General features: G+C 40.8%; 1 protein-coding gene across 1 annotated transcript in view; it reads left to right on the top strand.

Moving 5' to 3' along the window:
* Positions 1 to 25,125, top strand: part of EPG5 (ectopic P-granules 5 autophagy tethering factor) — a 103,546-nt gene that overhangs the window by 24,832 nt on the left and 53,589 nt on the right. Inside the window, exons 10-22 of the mRNA XM_077900642.1 lie at positions 928 to 1,083; positions 4,469 to 4,626; positions 5,673 to 5,827; positions 7,902 to 8,042; positions 12,847 to 13,011; positions 15,193 to 15,312; positions 15,942 to 16,201; positions 19,735 to 19,875; positions 21,253 to 21,397; positions 21,623 to 21,820; positions 22,125 to 22,235; positions 23,357 to 23,479; positions 24,350 to 24,516. Of these exons, the coding sequence (XP_077756768.1) occupies positions 928 to 1,083; positions 4,469 to 4,626; positions 5,673 to 5,827; positions 7,902 to 8,042; positions 12,847 to 13,011; positions 15,193 to 15,312; positions 15,942 to 16,201; positions 19,735 to 19,875; positions 21,253 to 21,397; positions 21,623 to 21,820; positions 22,125 to 22,235; positions 23,357 to 23,479; positions 24,350 to 24,516 (2,040 nt within the window). The remainder of the gene's footprint in view (positions 1 to 927; positions 1,084 to 4,468; positions 4,627 to 5,672; positions 5,828 to 7,901; positions 8,043 to 12,846; positions 13,012 to 15,192; positions 15,313 to 15,941; positions 16,202 to 19,734; positions 19,876 to 21,252; positions 21,398 to 21,622; positions 21,821 to 22,124; positions 22,236 to 23,356; positions 23,480 to 24,349; positions 24,517 to 25,125) is intronic.

Below are 25,125 nucleotides of genomic sequence, written 5' to 3'. Positions count from 1 at the left end.
CACCAATTCTGAAGATGCATTTTGTGTGCCTCTAAGAAAGAAAACTACCAAAATAAGACATGTTATCAGTTTAATATACATTCCAGTTGCAGGGGTTAGTGTGTGAAAGGTGTGCATCCTTTTGAACTAATTAAACATGCCATTTCCAGAATCCAGCTGCTTCTCCTCGCCTTCACTGCTACTACCCTAGTTCACACTCAGGTATTTCTCCCTGATTATAATTATAATAGCCTTCCGACTTATCTTCCTGCTGTTGCCCTGGCTCTCCCCTCAGCTTATTCTCACAACAGCCAGTGTTGCCTGTAAAGATAAGACAGCAGCCCATGTCATCCCCTGGCTCCCAGTCTTATTCAGAGTGAAAGTGTTCACAGTGCCCTGGTTGTCATAGTCTAGTTTCCTGTCACTTTCCTGATTTCCTCTCTAGCCAGTCTCCATCTCACTTAGCTTGCTTTCAGGTGCTGGCTGCCTTGCCATTCGTCCAACCTCCTGAACACGCCTTCGAGCCTTCACACTACTTGTTTCTTCTACCTGGACACTCTTCCCTTAGAGATCCCCGTGACCTCTTCCAGTCTTTGCTTCCATGCCCCTCTTCAGTGAGGCCTTTTCTGCTCCCAGGCAGCTCCTTTACTCTGGCCAGCTCCAGAGAAACCTTAGGCCCCTTCCCTACTTATTTTCCTCATCGTCACTTATAACCACGTGACAGACTATATTTTTCACTTTATTTTGTTTATTGACTGTTTGCTCTCCACTAAATGTAAGCTGCATGAGGGTAGGGTTTGTCCCCCCACTGAATTCTCTGTAGAGCCTAGAAGATAGTAGGTGTTCAATAAATATGTATTGAATAAATGAGTGCTTCAAATATAATATAAAGGTGCCAGGGTTGAGCGTATTAACGAAAAATGCCGTATTGCCTTTCCTCCTGCTCAGGATGACCCTGGGTTATGTGAGCGATCATTGGGCACAGTTTGTGAGCTACAACCGAGGTCTGGGTCTGGCCCAGCAGCCCTATTCTCTGGAGAAACTACAGGTTGAATTTGATGAGCTGTTTTTGAGAGCTGTCCTACATGTGCTGAAAGCCAAAAGGTAAGATGTATGATGAAAATTGTTGAGAAGTGGCTCCTTGGCTAGTGAGAAAGATTGGTGTGAAAGTCACTGACTGCAGTAGATCTCTTACAATAATATCTAAGTGTTATTTCATCTATTTCTTATCTTGGGCAAATTCATGGTCTTTAGTTTCCTTCTTGTAGTGGTGACTGAAATGCTCTCTTTTTAAGGTTTCTTTCAATCTTAAAATAACCTCATTCTGATAGCTTAGTTTTGCCACCCTGCACTTTTGGGGCCCCCTTGAACAAGGGATGAATTCTGCTGCATGCTCACCTCAGTACCTGAATGAGGCAGGGTAGGTGCTCAGTGCACAGTATAAATGGTTTGCCCATTTTATTGTTCAAGTTGTCTTACCGTAAGGGTTTCAAGATCTAGGCTTCTTGTGAGTCCTGGTCCCCGTCTTGGTTGTGTAAATGCTGTCTTCTGATCATTTGTCTTTGTTGCTGCTTATAGCCTCAGTTATACTGGAGGCAGAGGCAGGGGCTCAGTGGTGCCTCCTGTACTGTCTTCACTGAGCTTCTGGCTGCATGTAGGGCAAGTTCTGCCAAGCTTTGTGCCCTCTGCTAGCAGAGGTTTGCTGGCCTCCAGCCCCACTCACAAGCTGCCAGCTCTTCCCCACCTTTGCCTTCCTCTGAGTTGTTTGCTCCCTCTTGCCATGGGTCTCTTAGTTCCAGCCCTTTGTTTGTTGTGCGCTGTGTAGTGGCTTTAAATCTTGCCTGCTGTTTACTGTCAACTTGGGCCAGTCACCTCATATTTTTCTTCTCATTATCTTCATTTATAAAATAGGGATGAGGCACCTGGGTGGCTCAGTGGTTGAGGGTCTGCCTTTAGCTCAGGTCCTGGGATCAAGTCACGCATTGGGCTCCATGCAGAGAGCCTGCTTCTCCCTCTGCCTATGTCTGTGCCTCTCTCTCTATGTCTTTCATGAATAAATAAATAAAATCTTAAAAAAAAATAAAATGGGGTTGATGGGAATGATTTTGCCCATTCCATTGATCTCATGAGTATGTTAGCAGGATGAATGCAGTAATATATATGCAAGTACTTTCTAAACCATGAAGGGCTTTTTAGATGTAAGTGGTGGTGGTTCTTTTGTGGTTTCAGAGGAAGAATAGAATAACTGCTTGCTTTGAGAAATATCAGAACTCCTTAAATAAATCTTAAACACTTTAGGTACTCAGAAGGCATGGGTCTAAAATAATTAGAACTTGGGCTTAGAAATTTATCTTTAGACTTTTTGTTACACATTCTGTGTTGTCCATAAATTTGGCAGTCTAATGAGGTACACCGGATCTTGTGCAGACCCCTGCCAGAGAGTCAGGGTTGGCCGGCTCTGGTCTCCTTTTACATGTCCTTGTGGCTGCTCAGCGGAGATGGAAAGCTCTCACTGTGGTTACCAGCTCTTAGAGTTTGAGCTGTGGACACTCCCGTAGTATCATACACGTCATTCACAAAGATGATAATCATCTTACACTTTAAAATATTGAGACTGTTATTCTTAGTGTGATTTATTTCAGGAAAGAAATTTTATCAGAATCAGATACTCAAAGCCATGAAATTTAAATTTATTTGGCACTCCAGTAGAAATTTCTGACAGTGGTTATCCCCCAGCCTAAAGCAAAACAAAACCAAAAGATGGCAAAAACTTAAGGCAGACTTATTGCATATCTGCCATACAGAGAATTTGGTAGCCTGAAATACACAGTCCTGTGACGTTACTTTTAAGGCCTCTGCATTTTCCCCTCATTGTTTTGGGATAAATTATACAACAGTGTCAGATCCTATGGGAGGTGTTAGGATAATTAATAAGACAGAAGCTTGGCCCACCTGAACTTATAGTTTCTTCAACCCTTGCTCAGGAGTCTTGCTTTTGCTTTTCAGGCCACCAGCAGCCTCATGGCCTATAGATGTGGGTCAGGCATGTGCTGTTCATTCCTTTTTCTTTTTCTCTTAAAAAGCTTTGTTTATAATCAGTCAATTTGTAGCTTTGCCCAAAATATAGCAATAGTTTTGAGTGCCTCCTTGTTTTTTTAAAGTTTTTTTTTTTTTTTTTAAGGTTTTATTTATTTGAGAGTGAAAGAGAGAGAACGTGAGCAGAGGGAGGGACAGAGGAAGAGGGAGAAGCAGACTCCCGATGAGTAGGGAGCCTGATGTGGAACTCCATCCCAAGACCCCAGGATCATGACCTAAGTGGAAGGCAGACACTTAACTGACTGAGCCACCCAGGCACTCCAAGATTTTTTTGAGATAAAATTCATGTAACAAAATTTTAATGAACATTTACTGAGTGTTGATTGTTTTCAAGATATTGGTTTAGGTAGTGGATAATTAAAATACGAGACTTTATACATTGTGGTTTATTCAAAGATGAACAAAACCTGTTTTCTTGCTCTCAAATTGTTGTGGTGTATGTGTGTATGTAAATTACAGCAGCTTGAGGCATTTCTCACTGTGTGATTTAAGGAGCACATGAGTCTGAGTCAACCAGGGTAACTAGAACATGCAAATCTTGGGCCCCAGCTGTGACCTACAAAATAAGGATCTCTGTAGGCAGGCCTTGGAGTCTGCATTTTCCACAAAGTCTCCTTGTGATTTTTCTGCCTACTCCAGTGTGAGAACCACCAGTCGAGGTTATGATATTGCCAAAGTCAGGCATGGATGGAATTCTGGAATAGTGCTGAGGAGGAAATCAGGAGGGCTTCACAAATGGGGGGATGGCAGCTTGGAGGTATGAGGTTCCTGCCAGGCTTGTCCAGGCTCACTCTAATACTCTGAACTCAGCGAGGGCTCTGGTTAGAAACGTGGGTCTGAGCTATATAGTGGAAGCGTTTGAACTTGGGGCTGAGGAGTTTGAATTTCATTTGAGGATGAGTAGGGATTCCCTGGAAGGTTTTGATTCTCCTCCCACTCATTGCACTTGTGTCATTGTGCACACATAACGTGCGCATATGCTCAGACACATATATATCCATATCTAAGCATCTCTCTTATCTCCCAGGTCTTAAAAGTCTTTGGTTCAAAACACAGCTCTGTCTCTCACTACCCTTTCTGTGCCTTAGTATCTTTATGTGTAAGTTGGGGATAGTCTCAATAATAAAACTTGCCTTGGTTTTAGCGAGGGGGGAGTGAGATGGTTTCTCTGGCAGGGTGATTAGAACAGTACCTGGCACAGACTAAGTGCTTTGTGAGTATTGTTACTGTTACCCATTCTTGAGGTGTTGATGGCTGAAGCTGGTTAGAAAAATTGCTGTTAGAAAAATTGTGATTTAAGAACCTTTTTCCCTACCAAAGCAGGTCTGCTTGCTTTCTCAGTGTGGTGAAGTTGACTGATATATGAAATTATTCCTACTCTTAAAACATGCAGACTTGGCATTTGGCTGTTTATGTCAGAGATGCCCTTTGGAACGCTGTCCGTCCAGATGCTCTGGAAGCTCTTCTACCTCATGCACCAGGTGGAGAGTGGGAATCTGGAGAAGCTCTGCATCACTCTCCTGCCTGCTGAGTGCAAGAAGCAGCTCCAAGGTACAGCCTGGTCAAAACGTGTAGCACAGATCTTTTCCTACCCTGTGGGCCTTTGCTTTCATGGCTTTATTATTTTTATTTTTGGAAGGACTAAGAGAATACTCCACATATTCATATGTAATAATTTTAAAATTCAAAAGACTGCTTTATTGTTTTGACATATTAGAATGATAATTCCTGTTTTCATTATTCATGAAATGCTCTGGGTAGTAACTTGTTATGATCCCAATTCAGGGTCAGGAAATGAAAATTGGGTTGTAAATGCCTCCATGGAGTTATTTTGAAAGTATAGGATATTTGATGGACTACCTTTGATTTCTCAGATGTAAACACATGGAAAGAAGTATAGGTTTATTGTCTTCCTGCTCTGACAGTTCCATCAGGGGAATGTTTTTTAAACAGACTTTTTTTTTTCTAATGTTTTTTCTATAACTGCCTTTGTGACATTTAGTTTTCCGTCACTGTCACAAAGCCGTTTGTCAGTAGTGCCCTCTAGTGACAAAATGTAATATTGCTTACACCTCATCCTACTTTGTACATTTAGCAGTATTGCAGTCATGGTCATAATTAATTTCTTGCCCCAAATTTTCATTTATAAGAAAATATCTTTTGCTTGAAATGAATGCTGTGTTTGTGCTGAATGTTTCGCTTGTCCTAGCAGTTTTCATTAGTCAGGTCATCATTCATTTGGCTGACAGTTACCACGTTGTTTCAGGTGTGCCTTTGAAGGTGCTTTTCCTGGTGACAAAACCCTTTACCAGTCACTCGTGTCACTTAATCTTCAACAACATTTTAAGGCAGATGAAGAAACTGAGAATTGAGGGTGCTAAGTGTCACATCTGAGGTTACATTATATACTAAAGTTGGAATTTCATCTGGTCCCTTTCTTTTTCCCTGAAGCCTGTAGAAATCCGTTCTGGAACAAAGAATCTTAAATATTTCTAAATATCTTTTAATTTTATATCTTCTTTCTCTCTGGAAGAATGATTAAAAGTGATATATATTCATTGTTTCCCTATTATAATTTTCTTGCCCTACACTTGCAGACCCAGAACATTTTGTGAATTTCGAGAAGTGTCTTTCTTCCATGAATAGCTCAGAAGAAATATGCCTTCTGACTACATTTGCTCAGATGGCTCAGGCCAGAAGAACCAATGTGGATGAAGACTTCATAAAAATTATTGTTCTGGAGATATATGAGGTTAGAATAATAAGTTTTAGAAATCAGCTAAAAAATGTTTTCTTTTGGATTATTCGTGCATTGATTCTTTTCGGATTGCTTTAAAAAAAGTGACTAACTTTTGTATTGTCTGCACTTTGGGAGGAGATGGAGAATCAAAGGAATTCAGTTTGCTATAAGGAGTATTGAAAATATGAATCATACTCATTTCATTTCCCTCTACTATCTCTTGACATTTGCTGCATGAGTTTTGGTGAGGAGTAGACAGTCTGGCACAGCCTGACACTTGGAGTTTTAACACTGTCTGTTGTCCTTCCGCCCCACAACACTGCCAATAACATGGAAGCCTGGCTTTTAAGCCAGTTTATTTATTTATTTTAAAAAATATTTTATTTATTTAGAGTGCAAGTGTGGGGGTTGGGAAGAAGAGAATCCGAAGCAGATTCCCCAATGAGCATGGAGCTCAATTCAGGGCTCAATCCCACAACACTAAGACCATGGTCTAAGCCAAAACCAAGAATCTGACACCTAACTGATTGGGCTACCCTGGTACTCTTTCCAAGCCAGTTTAAATGAGATGGTGGAAAGAAGACTGACACTACAGCTAGAAGACTTGCATTTTTTTTCTTTGCTAGTAATTGCCCATCTCACAGCTGAAAAGACACCCCACCATTCTGGGCTTAGCTCCCTCAGCTATAAAATGATAGGCTGGGATCAGATCTTTCCCTTCACCTTCTCACTGAGCCATCTGTAACAGAGAAAGAGAGTAGATTCTGGACCCCTGCATGTCTAGAGACATAATCCAAAGTGCTTATCAGGATTTTTATTTGAGTTTTGTATATTTAAAAAGATGCATATTTTCCATGTAGGCTGTCATTTATCTGTTTGTCTTCATTAAAAAATATTTCTTTCAAACTATTCAAGTAAACTGAAATAAAATTACATTTGAGGAAGATTCCCTGAATTTATTACCTTCTCCCTAATACTGTGGTTTGAGAATGATAGAACTGGATGATATAAAGTTCTTTTCCAGGGTCAAATACTAGGCTATTCCTATACTTTTATTTTGTACTCACAGTTAAGGCCTAAATGGATATGGAATTCTAGACTTCCTTTATGCTATGAGATTATTGCAGGGGGTGGGAGGCAGGGCTATTTTCACACAGTGAGTGGTATTCTCAAGGTCTCTTGTGAAAGTAACATTTGTGCTTTTGAATGTTTTGAGAGTTTTGGCCAATACAGTAAAAATTGCATCGTGTATTACATTCAGATTCTGTTTGTGTGCGTGCATATGTGCATATAGTGTGAAATAGAAGCAATACTTAACCTTACGGAGATGCACCTTCACCTTTTTTGATTGTTATTTTTCTCTTCTATTCCCTTGTATTTTTTTTTTTTTAATGTTCTCCATTGACATCAGTGGATTGTAACTTGTCCTTTGGAATACATTATTTAAGAGTAGCTGGTACACGTTGATATTTTAGAAGAGCTTGTCTTTGGAGATCTTAAATAAGATAAGATTTAAGGAGAGAATAGATATTTCTTTGAAATGCATTCTGACTTTCCTCATTTTAGCAATTTTTTCAATTTGAAAAAGTTTTTACACCAAGGTTTTTATAGTGAAAGGACAATTTTATTTTATTTTTTTAAAGATTTTATTTATTTATTCATGAGAAACAGAGAGAGGCAGAGACATAGAGAGGGAGAAGCAGGCTTTATGCAGGGAGCCCGATGGGGTACTTGATCTCGGGACCCCTGGATCACACCCTGAGCTAAAGGCAGACGCTCAACCACTGAGCCACCCAGGCATCCCAAAAGGACTATTTTATAGCCACAGAAAGACTTTGGGATATACTTTCTGTACTTGCACTTGAAGTCATTGTTACATAGTTGCTTCCTGTCTCCTCCTGACTCCTCAGGGTAGACAGCCCTCTGAAGGTCTGACATCTTTTGAACATGGTGTGATGTGAGGCTCCTTGTGAGATTCTTTATTTGAAAAGAAAAGAATCCTTGAAAACATCCTAAGTGAATTATGGAACTTTGTTTTGACTGATAATTGACTGAAAGTGCCATCTCCACCTCCTCCCACTTTTAGGTATCTTATGTCACCCTGTCTACCAGAGAGACTTTTTCAAAGGTTGGTCGGGAGCTCTTAGGCGCCATCACAGCTGTTCACCCTGAGATAATTTCTATCCTTTTGGATCGAGTTCAAGAAACCATTGACCAGGTGGGAATGGTAAGGGCACTGTTTTGTTTGTTTGCTTTGCTTTTTTTTTTTGTTCTCTTAAATCCTACACCAATGGAGCAATGAGAAAAATAGGTTGTTGGACATGACTGAGGCACAGGTGCAAGCAGGGTGAAGAGAGAACATACTGTGTCCCGGGCTCTGCCATTTGTCACACCTGTGAACAGAAAGCTGGGATTGCTTCTCTTTAATCTCCTCCAAGTGACTTTCCCACCTGCCTCAATGACAGGTTTTCCTTTTAATTGAAGTCTTCAGTTAACAATAGTTGACATTTCAAAGTTTGTTTGGCTCTCATAGTTTTTATATTTTATACTCAGAAGAAAACAACCCCAATTAAGAAGGTAGGCCCTATTTACATCAGCCAAAAGCAAAATTAAAAGTGGTAATTTAAATTGAACAGGACACATAGAGTGGATTTCTGTCATTTGTTACAATCCCTTCTGTAATCTTCATCGATGTTAAAAATAGCTGTATTGTGATATAATTCACATGGCGTACAATTAATCTATTTAAAGCATGTAAGTCAATGGTTTTTAGTATATTCATAGAGTTGTGTCATCATCACCACTCTCAGTTTTAGAACACTTTCATCACCTCGGAAAGAAACCATACATCCTTTTGCTGTCACATTTTGTCTTTCCATCCCCTCCAGCCCTAAGCCACCACTAATCTACCTTCTGCCTCTAGAGATTTGACTCTTCTTGACATTTTGTATAAATGGAGTCAGACAGTATGTGGTCTGTGGCTGACTTCTTTTACTTAGCGTAATGTTTTTCAGGTTCATTCATGGTGTAGACTGAGTCAGCACTTCATGCCTTTTAATGGCCAAATAATATTCCATTATGTGGATGTACCGCTTTAAAATACATATGCTTAATGAAGATTTTCTTCTTCATCTCTAAGAATGTTGTAATGTGTGAATTTTTCTAATGGCAGGTAGTCATGCATCATAACTTGAAAAGGAACAATTAAAGTTCTTTTCTGCATGGTACTTGCAAAGGGCCCTTCCTCTTGTAGTCACTGCATTACTCCTATAGGATAGAGGACTGATAACTCTCATTGCTTCATCACATTCATAAGTGGGCAAATTCCAGTGAAAGATTCGTTTATGAAACATAGATTTTTCGAAATGAAGAATAAATGATATGCTTTTCTTGGAGGAGTACATGGTACTTTATTTTATGTTAAGAAATTGAATTGTGGCAAATTATGCACAACATAAGAATGCCATTTTAACCCTTTTTAAGTTCAGTGACATGAATACATTCACACTGTTTTGCTGCTTACCATCACCATCACCATCATCCATCAACACAACTCTTTTCATCTTTTTTTTTTTTTGTGGCATCTTTTTTTTTTAATATTTACTTTATTTATTTGAGAGAGGGATAGCAAGAGAGAGAGAGCACAAGGAGGAAAAGGCCAAAGCAGGTTCCCCACTGAGCAGGGAGCCTAACATGGGGCTTGATCCCAGGACCCCAGGATCATGACCTGAGCCAAAGGCAGAAGCTTAACCAACTGAGCCACCCTGGCATCCCTCAACTCTTTTTATCTTGCAAAACTGAAACTCGGTACCATTGAAACAGTAAGTCCCCATTCCCTCCATCCTCCACCGTCCAGCCCTGGCAACCAACATTCTGCTTTCTCTCTCTGTGAGTTTGACTATTCTAGGTACCTCATATAAGTGAAACTATACAATATTTATCCTTCTGTGATTAGCTTATTTCGTTTAACATATTCTTGTCATGTTTATGCATGTCATAGCATGTGTCAGAATTTCCTTTTTAAGCTAGAATAATATTTTGTTTTATCTGGTCATCTGTTGATGGGCACTCAGATTGCTTCTACCTTTTGGCTACTGTGAGTAATGCAGCTCTGAACATAAGTATACAGCTCTCTGAGACCATGCTTTCTATTCTTTTGGGTATATACCCAGAAGTAGAATTACTGGAAATAGGATAATTCTATTTTTCATTTTTTGAGGCATCAGCATACTGTTTTCCATAGTGGCAGTAGTCCTTTTTAAGAAAAGCATTGTATCCCACTGTAATATGATTATATTGAGATTGAAAAACCTTTTATATGCAATATACAGAAGCATGGTTTTGGTTGCTCAGTTTTGAGCAATTATCCAATAGAATGAGTCCCGAAGAAATATATGTAGGGGTCACAGGATTCTTTCCATTTGACTGAGCTCATCATCATTTTCTCCTAAGTGTTTTTCTGGCTTTGGCTACACTTATATTTTAACTTTGGTCGAGTAGTAAACTGCCCAGAGATACTTCATTGTAAAACTTGGGACCACAAGGTTTTAGAGCACATCTTCTAAAAGGTGCTTCCATTCTCTTTAAAACTGTGTTCTGTGAACTTGCTGACATCTTTGGAGGAACTTGTTCAAATGCTCTAGGCCTTTTTTTTTTTGCTCTAGGCCTTTAGATGAATAGGGTAGCTTTGAATATTTTTGTTGTCACCCTGGGATAATCAGGAATCAGACATAGCCCCAGAGCCTGGGAATGATCTGTGGGCTCTATAATCTTCTAGTTTTCAAATGTTGAACCATTATTATTCCCTGGAATAAAAGCCACTTGATCATGGTGTAATATTCTTGATATATGTTGATAGATTCAATTTGATATTATTTTTTGTTGGGTATACATGTATATTTATGAGGGGTATTGATTTATAATTGTTATAATTGTTATGTCTTTGTTAGATTTTGATTTTAGGGTTATGTCAGCCTCATCATGTGAGTTGGGAAGAATTCCCTCTTCTTCTATTTTTTAAGAGTTTTGTAAGATTGCTATTAATTCTAACTTGAGTGTTTGACGGAGTTTACCAGTGAAATCATCTGGCCCTAGAGTTTTCTTCATAGGCCCTTTTGATAACAATTTGCATTTTTTAAACAAATACAGTACTGTTCAGATTTTTATTTTTCCTTAGTTTTGCTAAGTTATATTTTTAAAGGTATTTCCCCATTTCATCTAACTAGTTGAATCTGTTGACATAGAGTTTTTGGTAATATTTCCTTGTTAACCTTTTAATGTCCCTAGGGTCTTTTGTGATAGCCACACTTTGATTCTTGGTGGACAGATCCATGCTATCCCATTATTTTATCTAGCTAGGATAAGTGTTTTTCTGGATAGATCTCATTGCTTTACTCATTGTTCTAGAACCATTATTTTACCCTTTCTTTCATATTTTCACAGGGTATAGTAGGATTTTTCCATCTTCAAAATTTCTATTTTACCATTTTATTCAGAATATTTAAGACCTTTATTAATAAGTTCTCATGAAAATTTAAGTATGTGAGTGCACACACACAGAGGAAAGGAAAAGTTTCTTTAAAATTTATCCTTTTTACTGTTCTTTCTCATTTTGTTTTGCTTCTCACTGGGAGCAGTGCAGGAACCTGAAAGATACCAGAATGTATGTTCTGGATCTGTGTTGTCCAATATAGTAGCCGCTAAGTACATATAACTATTGAGTCCTTGAAAGATGGCTAGTCCAAATTGAGATGTACTGTAAGTATAAACTACTCACTGGGTTCCAAGACTTCTATGAACAAAAAGTATGTAACATGTCTCAATAGGTCTGTGTAACAATTACATGTTGATGTATTGGATTAAATAAAATATGTTACTAAAATCAATTTTATGTGTTTCATTTAACTTTTTAAAAAATGTGGGTATTAGAAAAATTAATATTACATATGTGGCTTGTATTATATTTCCACTGGATAGCACTGTCTTAGACATTATAAAATAAATTGCTCTTCTGATCAGTCTCCCTTAAAGCAAACTATTGAGTGAACCCAGATTTATCTTAATTTGTACACATGGATATGATATTCAGAAAGTGATGCTATAGACTTTTTGTAAACATGATTGAAAAAACTTTTTATTATAGAATCTTTCAAATCTATATAAAAGAATAAGGTAAATGATCCCTGTGTGCCCATCATCCAGTTTCAGCAGTTACCAACTCTTGTTTGATCTTGTTTCATCTTTACCTCCATCCACTCCTTGTCCCTCTTCCCCAGATTGCTCGGAGGCTAACAGAAATATCTTTTTAAATGCCATAGAAGAAATAATAGTTTTTTTTTAATAGTTGACATGCGATATTATATTCGTTTCAGGTGTACAACATAGTGATTCAACAATTGCATACATTATGAAATAATCACCAGGATAAGTGTAGTCACCATCCGTCACTCTACAGAGTTATTACAATATCATTGACCGTTATCCCTGTGCTAATACTTCTCATCCCTGTGACTTATTTATTTTATAACTGGAAGCCTGTACCTTTTTCACCCATTCCCTTATGCCTCTCCCCTCTGGCAACTACCAGTTTGTTCTCTGTATTTGAGTCTATTTCTGTTTTTTGTTTGTTTAAGTAACTATTTAAAGTGCTAAGTCTCTCCATAAAATGAATGACTGTCTCCTCATTTATCCTGGCTTTAAATTTGGGTCTTGGTATGGTGGTTTTCTTAAATGGAGGTATATCAATTTGTATATAACAAGAGGTTATTGACCTTTACAAAGGGTAGCAAAATGTGCTTTTGGTGTATCATTAGTTATTTTATTTGGCTGGCTGTGATGTCCATTTCAGTAGTCTAACAGTATTTATTTCATTTGGTTGTCCATGATGTCCATTTCATTTGTCTAACAATCAAACAAAACCCCACTTCCTCTTGGAAATATTTTTTACAAGCAGTTTAATAATATAATACTGTAGTAATAGAGGATTGTTCTTAAGTTTCGATCTTAATTGTCCTCATTTTCTTTTAAATAAGGTTTCTTTATACTTGTTTAAAGAACTGCCTTTGTATCTCTGGCGACCATCTGCCCCTGAGATAGCCGTCATTCGGGATTGGTTACTGAATTATAACCTGACAATGGTGAAGAATAAATTGGCCTGCGTTATTCTAGAAGGACTAAATTGGGGATTTGGTGACCAGGTATGTGTTAAAACCATTCTCTACAGACTGGAGGGTTCTACACGCATCAGTTTTAAAGAAATGTTTTCTCAGAACATAAACATTTCTAAGTATCATTTGCAAGGTCTGCAAATTCTGTTAGCTGTGTCAGAGTTTAGGGTCTTTTCTTTAATTCTGTTTTGCAGAGGGACCATCCTTTAAAAGAAGATAAATTGTTCCACAGTGAAAATTCTTGTTTTCCCATAGACTGCTGGCATCTGTTGTGTTATCTCTAGCTATTTACTGAAGTCCCTTTTACTTGCCTCTCCTATCTCTGGTCCCTTTTCCTCCTGCATTTTCTCTTAGATGTCATTGCCAGATTTGTCTCCTAAAACATCATGCGTTGGTTAGGAGCCTGAGCTATAAGCTAGCCTGAATACCCAGGTTCTGTTCCCAGCTCTGCCGTCTTCTGGCTATATGATCCCAAATGCATCCTGAACTCTCAGGGCCTTAGTTGGTCATCCCTCAGTGTGATACTCACATGCTTACCTTGTAGGGTTTTGCAAGGGTTCAGCAAGTTAGGACATGCAGAACATTTAGGACAGTTCTTGGTGCACAGTAAGTACTCAGCAGTGGTAGTTTTTGTTCATAATAGTTTATTAACAGTCTTATTAGTAATAGCTTATTATTATTAAGAGTTTGCTATCTATCATATATCTCCAAAGATAGCATGTCAATGATTTTGACTGCTAAACTTACCTTCCCCTTTACCCTAGGCCTTATTAATTAGCTCTTAGATCAAAATGTTTCAATATTGGGCAGCCCTGGTGGCGCAACGGTTTAGCGCTGCCTGCAGCCCAGGGCGTGATCCTGGAGACCCTGGATCGAGTCCCACATTGGGCTCTCTGTATGATGCCTGCTTCTCTCTCTGCCTCTCTCTCTGTCTATGAATAAATAAATAAAATCTTAAAAAATGTTTCAATATTATAAAGGGAAAATTGGAGAGAACTCAGCCCTCTCTCTCTGCCAGATTGTGTTCTGAACAAATCATTTAGTCCTCATAACCATCTTATGTGGTTTGCATGAACTTGACCCCTGTTTGTACAGATGAGAAAACGAGCCAGGGAGCTTTTCTCCCAAAGTGTCCCTGACCACCTGGGCCTGCCCCTGGGTCCATCTGGGGCTTCTCCCAATCCAGTGCTGGTGGGTGAGAGCTATAGTGGGCTGTTTTTCATCTTTGTGTTTTCTGACTTATGAATAGAACCTCTCAGTCCTCTCTGTCCCAGCAGGCTGTGTGAAGACCTCCCTACAAGAGTCTCTATGAACCTTCGTTAGTTAGGAAAATCACTTTCTGTTAAAGGATTAAGAAATGTATTTCTTGGGGCTCCTGGTGGCTCAGTGGGTGAAGTGTCTGCCTTTGGCTCAGGTCATGATTCCAGGGTCCTGGGATCAAGCCCCAGAGCCCCATGTCAAGTTCTCTGTCCAATGCGGAGCTTGCTTCTCCCTCTCCCCGCTGCTCATGCTCTCAGATAAGTCAGTCAGTCAATCAATCAATCCACCCATCTATCTTTTTTTTTTTTTTAAGATTTTATTTATTTATTCATGAGAGACATAGAGAAAGAGAGAGGAACATACACAGGCAGAAGGAGAAGCAGGCTCCACGCAGGGAGCCCGATGTGGGACTCGATCCCAGGTTTCCAGGATCAGGCCCGGGGCTGAAGGCGGCGCTAAACCACTGAGCCACCAGGGCTGCCCCCCATCTATCTATTTTAAAAAAATGTATTTCTTCAGGTTGCAAAGGAAGATTGGATGGGAAATTCAATAGGCAACTTCAGGCTCCTGAAGGAATATTTTATCTGTGTTGAGTATCTTTTTTTAAAAAGAAATATTTTATTTAGTTAGAGGAGAGAGCGTGTACTTGCATGTGTGTGAGAGATGGAGGGTGAGAGGGGGAGAGAGAGAGAGTGTGTGTCTCAGGCAGAAATCCTGAGATCATGACCTGAGCCAAGATGACTTGAGTTCAAACCTATTTAAGTGCAATGTAATGATTCTTTAAGATTTCAGTGTTTTTTTCCTATTGTTCGTGGATGTAATTTTTCGAAAGCTTAGGTTCTACATCCAAGGTCTGTCCTTTTTTACTACTCTTCCTAGTCTTCTTGTTCAAGGGTATGTTAAAAAAAAAAATCAAGATGGCACGTTTGTGATTATTTTTTTCTTTACAAGGGTACCCTTCATCTGGATCAAGCAGTCCATGCTGAAGTGGCTTTAATGATTCTTGAAGCATACCAGAAATACCTTGCACAGAAGCCATATGCTGGACTTCTTTCTGAAAGTATGAAGCAGGTATTTACTTCTCTTGTATATTAACATCTTTATTGTAAGTGGCCTGGGTGGATAAAGGTACAGTATTTACTCTTAGGTTACCTATGGACATTCTGGTCACTTAAGATACTGAAATTGAATTCTGTGGTTGGATAAGAATGTTTCTTTGAGAAGTAGCCTATATATGACCATTTTAATATTGTGGACTTTGATATGAGCTGGAGCTGGAGCTGGTATGTATTGGCTCAAGAGAACAGACTGTTAAATTTCTAGGAACTTGCAAACCAGATTATTAACCTATTGGTAGCTTGAAAACTGACCACCATAAGTGACAAACCGTGTAAATCACCTCCCACACTCCGGGCTGGTTGTTAAAGCATATTTATCACCACATCATTTGTTGTGTACCAACTTTTGTGTTATTACTCCTTTGCGTGCACTGACTCAGATCAGGTTCACAAAGTGACTAGCAATTGAGCAGAAGTGGTCAGTTGTGAGAAATTGCATTGAGTGCTGCAAACACTGACTCCTGGCAAGTAGAATGACCTCTCTTTTGAAGATGTTGTCGATCACAGAAGGAAATGGGCGGGTGAGCTTACTGACTTAATTTGTGTGTGACTAATGTGGTTTACAATAAATAATTGTTTTAGGTTTCATATTTGGCCAGTATTGTTCGATATGGAGAGACACCTGAGACCTCATTTAACCAGTGGGCCTGGAACTTGATCTTGAGGTTAAAACTGCACAAAAATGATTATGGAATACAGCAGAATTGTCCAGCTGTGCCCTTCTCCAGCACTGTGCCTGACATGACGGAGTCCCCCACGTTTCATCCTCTCCTGAAGGCTGTTAAGGCAGGCATGCCCATCGGCTGTTATCTGGCCTTAGCTATGACAGCCATGGGCCACAGGTACAGTGTGGGCTGAGCCCCTAGGGTTGTTGAATCTCATCGTCAGTGATTCTAGTTCTCATTTTTCACATCCCAAGGTCTGAGGCCTCCATCAAACCTATCTAAAGGTGATCAGGACCAAATCATAAGCCTTATTAATGGCTTCTCCAGGGGAAATGGCTGCCCAAATTCATATAAGACAGATATGTTCCAAAAAATCACCTTATACATTATAGACAAGGACAGAGTATATCTGTCCCTCAGAGTGGAATGTTTATGTCAGCAGTAGTTACTTTCTTTCCTTGGAACAGAGATCACATAAAAATAATTGGTCATCTGTACTGAATTTTGTTTAAAGTGATGGCAGACTCAGGCTTTTCCCCTAAAGAGTTAAACCTGTCCAGGGGAAAGAAATGCCTGATCAGGTCACATGGCTCTCTGGCGTGAGCCCAGAGCTGTCTCTGTCTCTTCCACTGGAGCATTTACCACACTGTTATAGTTGTCTGTTCAGTCTTCTCAGGGATCATCTGTGAGGTCCTAACCCCAGGAACCATGTTGGTCTTGTGTTACCATTTTATCCCTAGTGCTGAAGGCTATAGCTGGTGCAATCAGCAGCTGGTGCAGGAAGTAAATGAACGAGTTCTTAGTTGATTAAAAATCTTTGTTTTTTTTTTTTTGAAAAGATCATTTTCCTATGAAATACTAATTTTTTCTAAAATCTCTTTCACCTACATGCTTTCTGGTTCTTGCATTTTAGACTCCCTGTAATACCTTTTTAGCATCCTGATTTCATCATCTTGTTCCACGTTGTGTATATTTTCAGGGGGATGCCAGGTGTCCCATCAGCTGTTTGTCTTTGGCCTTGTGCCATGAAATGGGGCGATACGATATTATTGGTTAGCTACCTTTACGTTGTTGACAGGGTAGTGGAGATGATGGACAACAAACAATTGGCAGCACTAAAGATGTCATTGTGGGCCAGATGAGATTGGTAAAGCAGTGCTTCTCCACCCCAACTGACTCTTTAGAGTCATATTCAGAGTGCTTCTCAAACTGCCTGTGCAGTGAAGAGGGTGAGAATCCTGATCGAATTGGTCTGGGGGCCAGTTCTGCAGATTATTCTATGGTACAGCCTGGATTGAGAAGCATCCAAAAGTATGGGCAGAAGGAATTTGAAGGAAGGAGAGATCAGTAGCAGAATATCTACATAGAGTTGCTAAGCTTTGAAGAGGAGTCCTAAGTAGAGAAGGCGTCTGAGGCTAGGGGGTAGAGTGGTAATGCTCACCCTCTCCAGGTGACTGCCCACAGTGTTGGGGATTCAGCTACAGACCATCCACCCCCTGCCCCCCACAACCCCACGCCACAGCACTCATACACGCCGAGCAACACCCTTACTGTGTTGTAGTGTAATACTCGTGCACTGCATGCTCCTTGAAGGCAAGGGCACTATCTGTATAACTCCAAAACTTGAACCAGTGGTATTTGATTGCATGAATGTGGGAAGGAGAATCGGGTCTCTGAGTGGGGAGTGGGGAGAGGTGGGGAGTGATGAGGAAACACTCCTGACCCAAGCCCATGCTTCATGTTGGTGAATAGAGGTGACCAGGTAGGTGAGTAGGGCCAAAATGCAATGGACAAATTTGAAAGTCAGGAAAAAAAGAGTAGAATTGATCCACTGGGGCGAGAAGAGATGTTATATAGGGACTTTAGAAGGCACTTCGCATTTTTCCCAGTAGCCCTAGTGTCATTCAGTTTCCTGTACCTGCACATGTTTCTCATCTCTAGTATGGGGGTAATGATAGTCCTGGACTTACTTGATGAGCCTTAAGCGAGTGATAATACTTTTAACATATTCAGCACATGGCTGGTCTGTGGATTCTGAGGGTAGTGTTCTGAACTTAATCGTTCTGTGATTTCTCTCATTTCCTGTATTCGTTCTGGGATTGTACTCTTTATTCACTGAAGCTACTGTGGGTCTTCCCCAAACATAAATATTTGTTTGGTGCTGATTACTGAATCCTGAATGGGAGTAAAGATGAGAATAAAGTGTTTCCCTTTGGGGCTGACCTCCATCCACCCATTGTCATCAAGGATATATATATTTGTATTAGAACTAACCTAAAACAATCTTATAAATGTGCTTGGGGTTGGGAGCAGATTATGCAGGGATAGAAGTTGTACATGAATAGAACATCACACAATACAGAAAACAATAGTCAAAGAAATCACCCAGAATCTTTTTTACCCTATTGAAACACTATGGTTTTTTTTCTGTTTATTTTTACCCATTATTTTTTCCTTTGATCTTTTATGGAAGTTATAATGTATGTATAATTTTGTATATCCGTTGTTTTTCATTCTAATATTATAAACATTTCCTGGTGGCATAATCTTTGCACTAATACTTTTATGTTTTGAAATGACATTTACCCTAGAATCAAACTAGTATAATCAAACTATAAGGTAAGAAGATGAGAGAAAGAGCCACTTACTTCAACCTCTCTAGCACAGTGAACATTTTGGTGTGACATTGTCCCTGTTTTTTCCCCTTTTTATAATTCTTTTTTTTTTTATAATTCTTCTTTTGTAATCAGAAGTATAACCTTTTTTTTCCTCCAACATGAGTATAGTAGAATTTTTCCATGTTGCGCTTGGACATTATATGCATTATTTTTAAAGATTTTATTTATTTATTTTATTTTTTAGACAGAGAACACGAGTGGGAGGAGGGGCAGAGGGAGGAGGGAGAGGGAAGAAAAAAGAATCTCAAGCAGACTCTGAACTGAGCATGGTGCCCCATGGGGGACTTGATCTCTCAACTGTGAGATCACAACCTGAGCCAAAACTAAGAGTTGGACGCCTAACTGACTGAGCCACACAGGTGCCCCTTGTATGCATCATTTTTAAATGTTGTAATAATACTCGCATTGAATGGATTTTTCCAAAATTTACACAAATCATTTCTGCCTCTGAATCTGTGATTTTAAATAATTTTGAAAAGTGCATCATGGATCATCTGACAAATTTTCCCCACACTTGAGGTTATTTCTTAAAGATAGATTTTCTGAGGTGAGCCAAAGAAATTTTTATGCAAATTGGTTTCAGAAGAATTTTGCCAGTTTATACTAACAGAGTGAACTCACTTTTGAATCTTCCCTTCCCTCTAATCCCTTGTGGAAATATGCAGACAGTGAGAGCCCCATGATTCTTAGAAGAAGCACCATTTGAGAAGCAAAATAGGGTCGTGGCGAGTGCTCTGGACTGGAAATTTGCAAACCTGGGTTCTCATTTTGGCCCTACACTAGGAAATTCTGTGAATTGGGCATGATACCTCACTTTTCTCATCTATAAAATTAAAATTTAGTTGAACGGTTTAAGCTTCTTTGTATTTCCAGAGGTCTGATGCTGGTGTTTCTGTGTGAAGTTTGGCTCTGCAAAAATGTGTTGGAGACCTGAGATCATTTGGGTGGCAAGTAGGCTGATGGCTCATTAGAATAACATCATTTCCTGAACTGGCAACCTTGAGTGCTCATTGCCTTTGTCTCTTTTTTTAGCATTGAGAAGTTCTGTGCCGAAGGCATCTCACTGTTGGGAATTCTGGTCCAATCGAGGCATTTGAGAACAGTGGTTCATGTCCTGGATAAGATCCTGCCTTTGTTCTACCCTTGCCAGTATTACCTTCTGAAGAACGAGCAGTAAGTAGAGTACAGCCCAGGGAGTACAGACGACTGTATTTGCAAGTAAAATAGGGAATCATGTAATTCAGTAGTGTGTTTTTTGTGAGGCAGAAAACTTCTTCCCTAGTTAGGATGCAGGTTGATGAACAGTGACTCATTATGATTCCAGTTTTATTTTCATGAAAGGTACTTCCCTTTTTCATTTAATTTTAGATTCCTTATAGCTTATTAGTATTTGAAGGAGCAGTTGTTTCCATGAAACCTGACATTGAGCAGTAAATGGCTTTGCCATTGTAACGGTAGAAAAACACATTGCTTTTCATTGTCTGCAGTATTACAAACAGATAAGATACATAAGAAGGTGCTTATCTCATGAGACATTCATAATGTTGAGAAAAGACTTTTGAGGTAGTTTCAAAGTTAAGAAGCAAAGTATTATTGGAAAGGCTGTGGTGTATAGGTTGCATTTGCATTATGGGTAAAAGTATATGTGATTTATGGTAAATGAAGTAGCTGCTTGGGGAGGGAGGGAATTAAGGATGGGTTATGAATCAAGATTCTTAATTGCACATGGTAAAAATCCGGTGCACACTGATTTCACCAAGAAGGGGATGTGTTGGTTCATACAACTGGGGACAAAGGCTCATGATTCTAAAGTGGTAGTTTTAGTAGTTTTAGCCAGGGGTGATTTTGACCCTCAGAGGACATTTGGTCATGTCTGGAGATGATTTTGGTTGTCACAACTTGGAGGGGGGTGGGGTAGGAGGCAGTGGGTGGCTGGGCAAGGGGGCGTTTGAGTGCAGGATTGGGAGACATTTAATGTGTTGGGTGTATTTTATTTGGCAGGGAAGGGTCAGGAGGTGTCCTCTGGGCAAAGGGCATTATAGGTGAGATGTGGAGAATGAGGAGGACATTGCCCAGTTAGGTGTGGGGGAGTGCTTCAGGCTGAAAACCCAGAGGAGGAGGGAGATGGGAGGAGGAAGCCGGTACACCCAGGGAGCTGAGGGCACGTCCTGACTGACTGTGGTGGGACCCTACCCCCGCGTCCCACAGGGCCCCTTACACTACCTTGTTCACACAAGTCAACACCCAATATAGGATTATGGGATGGTTTTCTAGCCATCTGCTTTGGGGGGAGTGAGGAGAGATAAAGGGGCACTTGGGCTGTCACTCTTTGACTTGTGTATGTGTTGGTGTGTCTTGGATATAGCTGTAGAGAAGATTCCTTTTAACCCACCTTAAATTTGAAAACTTCATTTTTCTGACTTCTTGAAGATTTATTGAAATCCCTGAATAGAGCTTTGTTTTCTGTTTCCTCATAAGTCATCAGCCCCTGAATATTTTACTGACTTCTGATTAGAAGGTCGGGTATTGATTGTCCTGTGTCCTTGGCAGGTTTCTGTCACACCTCCTCTTGTTCCTACACTTGGACAGTGGTGTCCCTCAGGGGGTCACACAGCAGGTCACCCACAAGGTGGCGCAGCACCTGACAGGAGCCACCCATGGGGACAACGTGAAGCTTCTCAACAGCATGATCCAGGTCAGACCCTGAGGAAGCCCCTGAATTCACCCTTGCTCACCTTCCCAGTCAAGCATGCTGGTGGTAGCACATCTGAGTGTTGGTCATTTCAGAGCACTCACCGCAGTGCTTTTGGCCAAAAACGTCAGCAGATGTGTGCTTGTAGTGCTTGTAGTTGTTTTGCTGGTGTTTTAAGAATGGGAGACTAACTCTTACCTCCACATCACTGGAGCCCTTTCTCCATAGGCTCACATATCCATAAGCACTCAGCCCAACGAAGTGGGTCCCGTTGCTGTGTTAGAGTTCTGGGTTCAGGCTCTAATAAGCCAGCATCTTTGGTACCGAGAACAACCCATCCTCTTCCTTATGGACCACTTGTGTAAAACAGCTTTTCAGCTGATGCAGGAAGACTGTGTGCAGAAGTTGCTCTACCAGCAACATAAGGTAAATCTGTTAGAGAATTTGTCTTTCAATCATTGACAAGATTGGTCTTGATGGGGCCTAATCTTAGGAACCATAGTCCTGCCAGTGTAGACTCCAGGGAAGCCAAAGGGAAGGATCCCCGAGGAGGATCCTTGCTCACTGCATTTGGCTGTAACATGCTGCCTGTGACTATCATTGCTGGGGGGGGACTAGTGAAATCCATGTCTTACCAGAACCTACCATCGTGGGAAGATAATTGCTGATATTCTTGATAAGGTTTTTTTAAAGCCTCTTCTCTCTGCTGCACACCGTGTCCCCTGTGTAGAATGCTTTGGGTTACCACTGTGACCGGAGTCTGCTCTCTTCTTTGGTGAGCTGGATTGTGGCTGGCAACATCACTCCTTCCTTCGTGGAGGGCTTGGCCACACCCACTCAGGTAGGAAAGCCCCTGCAGCCAAAGATTGGTCATCTTTGGGAACTTTTAATGGTGTTACCATCTTTGCTGATATAGTGCTGCTGGCTTTAAGTAGCGTTCATGTAGCACCTACTATCTAATCCTCCCCGTGGCCCTCTGTAGAGAAGGTGCTGTTGCTGTTTCACAGAGAAGTTAACTGAGGTTTTGTGGGACCAAATGGCTGGCTCAGGATCCAACAGCTCATGGTCAGGCCTGGTTTGGCTGACTGCAGGGCCTGCCCAGCAGCGTAGTTAAGAGCAGATGCTGGAGCCAGACCACTGGTTCAATCTGCTCTGTTAGCCCTGAGCCTTGGACAGCTTGCTCACCTCTATATCCTCAGTTTCCTCCTCTGTGTAATAATGATCACACCTGCCTGTAACATACCCAGACCCATGCTAGTCCAGCTATGAGGCACGTATTCAGTGTTGGCTGTTCTGATCACCATTAGCAGCAGCCACTTCTTCATTGTTAACCTCCTGTCCGACTTGTGTGTCACATTATGTCCCCGATTTGTCACTTACACCAGTAGGGACATCCTTCACCCTCCCATCAGTCTTGCCTCCTGCTCTTCCTTTCTCCTTTCATGATCCAGCTGAAACTCCTCCTGCCAGGCATGCCTTCGCCCCCATTCTCCATGCAGAGCCATTTCTGTCTTCCCACCTCTGTGGCCCTGCCCTCCTTCCACCAGCTTCATGTTGCACTTGACTCCTGACTCCTCTCACTTCACATTGTAGTTACTTCTATATTAGTCTCATCTCCTTGAAGAGTTAGAAAACTTCTTGAGGCCAGAACTTATATCTGACCCTCTTTCCTGACTCTCGTGCATATGGAACCTGCCCAATAAATAATTGTGTGAACGAGTATCTTCTTGTACTGAAGTGGCATTTCTGAAGGAATTTAGCATTTTTCAATGATTTGTTTTATCTAAATTTATATCTGTGACAGGAACAGTGATAGGTGTAAGAACTCTGTTAATTGTGGAAGCTATAAATAGTTGTTGATTGAGATATCTGGTCGAAGAGATGCGAATTTGTAGACTACCGGGATGTATTTCAGCTGAGTGAGCTACTCATTCCTCTCACTCTTACCTGCCATCCTTGTAGGTCTGGTTCGCCTGGACAGTACTGAACATGGAGTCCATCTTTGAAGAAGACTCCCAGCTCCGAAGAGTTGTAGAAGGGGAACTGGTTATAAACTCTGCTTTTACCCCTGACCAAGCTCTGAAGGTGCACATAGCAGTTCTGCATTGAGTGGGTTTACTGATGGATTCATCTAAAATCTTGGGAACTTCTGCATTTTCTATTGTTGTAAATGTTTGGAAAGTACAATATCCAAACCAGTGCTTAAAACTGTATAATTGAAGTGCATACTTCCTTTCCAAGCTTTATTTAGCATAAAGAGGTCACATAAATGACTGAAGTCTGTGTTCATGCATGGCTGGATGGTATTGCCCTTGTTTTAAAACAATTGCCAGTGGGTGTCATGTGCATCAGTCCCCTGGAGAGCTTGTTAAAAATCAGATTCGTGGACCCCAGCTTTTGAAATTCTAAGTTTCTAAGTCTAGAGTGGGACCAGGAATTTATTTTAAAAACTCCCTAGCTGATCTTTAGGCTCACTAAAGTGAGGGAAAAGACTGGAATGAAAGACCTAGTTTAGGGTCTCATAATAGAGTCTTGTCTCTTGGGTTTCAGTCCCTGTTAAGGACTTTATCATTCTTGAAAGTCCTTTTCAGTCTAAATGTTCAAGAGATTGATAATGTTTGACAGTAAAATTGACTTTTGGTTTTCCTATCACTCTGCTCCCTTGCACTGTGGCATTTATGCTCCCTTTCTGGGAAGGCGTGGCAATGAGATAAAACATGTAGGACACATTCCAATCTGGGGGGTCTGTGAAATGTTTTGACAGAAAGACTGCCCCCTTGCTACCAAGGAAGTTAACGTGTTAGATAGTGGGTTGGAAAAATAAAGTGATAGGATTTTTTTTCTTACTGAATTGAAAACAAAATGTTCAGTGTTTCATTTGGATCATTTAGAAAGAGCAGATTGTTTGGAACTGTGACCATGTCATGGTTGCTCAAAGCCCCTCCTATTTTATAGAAAGCCCAGGCCCAGCTGAAGCTCCCCATCATCCCATCCCTCCAGAGGCTGCTGATTTATCGTTGGGCCCACCAGGCCCTTGTCACACCTTCTGATCACCCTCTTCTGCCTCTCATTTGGCAGAAGTTCTTCCTTCTGTATCTTCACCGCCCAGGACCACAATACGGGTATGGTACCAGGTATTGTAAGTGTCTGTGAACCTGTTCATCACTTTGCACTGCTCTGATGCTCTGTGTCCTCACACTGTGGCCTTTGAGTTAGAACCACTCTTCAGCCTCTGCCTAGGAATTTCCCTGTTTTACATTTATTAAACTGGACAGTTTTTGAGTTTAGAGTATCTTGTGGCAGCTCTCTCTGTACCCAACAGGGTGAAGAGAGCACCTGGTGCCAGGCAAGTTGTAGTCTAGGGTGCCTGGAGCTGCAAAGGGAAGAGAAACTGCCCCAAGCAGGCTGCTCGTGTGACTGTCATGGGGGTCAGCCACGTGGATTTGTGATGGGCAGTGCAGGTGTGGACAGAGGCCAGGCTGTGCCTGGCAGCTGGTGGGCTGTGGTTGGGGGTGTCTGGTATTTCCCCTGGGAATGAAGGGACCCTGACCAGCCAGAACTGTCCACTGTTATCAACCATGTTCTCAGGCTCCAGCCCTGTTCCTGGCTCACCCTACTCCCTTAATTCAGTCCTGCAGAACATACAGATATTGGTCCCTGGGCTTTCTGTTTTCTACCACATTGCAAGTTCTTCTAGAGCAGAAACTGTCTTTATTCTATACTGCTAAGTG

The sequence above is a fragment of the Canis aureus genome, chromosome 6 (genome assembly GCF_053574225.1).
Source record: "Canis aureus isolate CA01 chromosome 6, VMU_Caureus_v.1.0, whole genome shotgun sequence".
Taxonomy (NCBI): Eukaryota; Metazoa; Chordata; class Mammalia; order Carnivora; family Canidae; genus Canis; species Canis aureus.
This window is presented reverse-complemented; position numbering and strand designations above follow the sequence as displayed.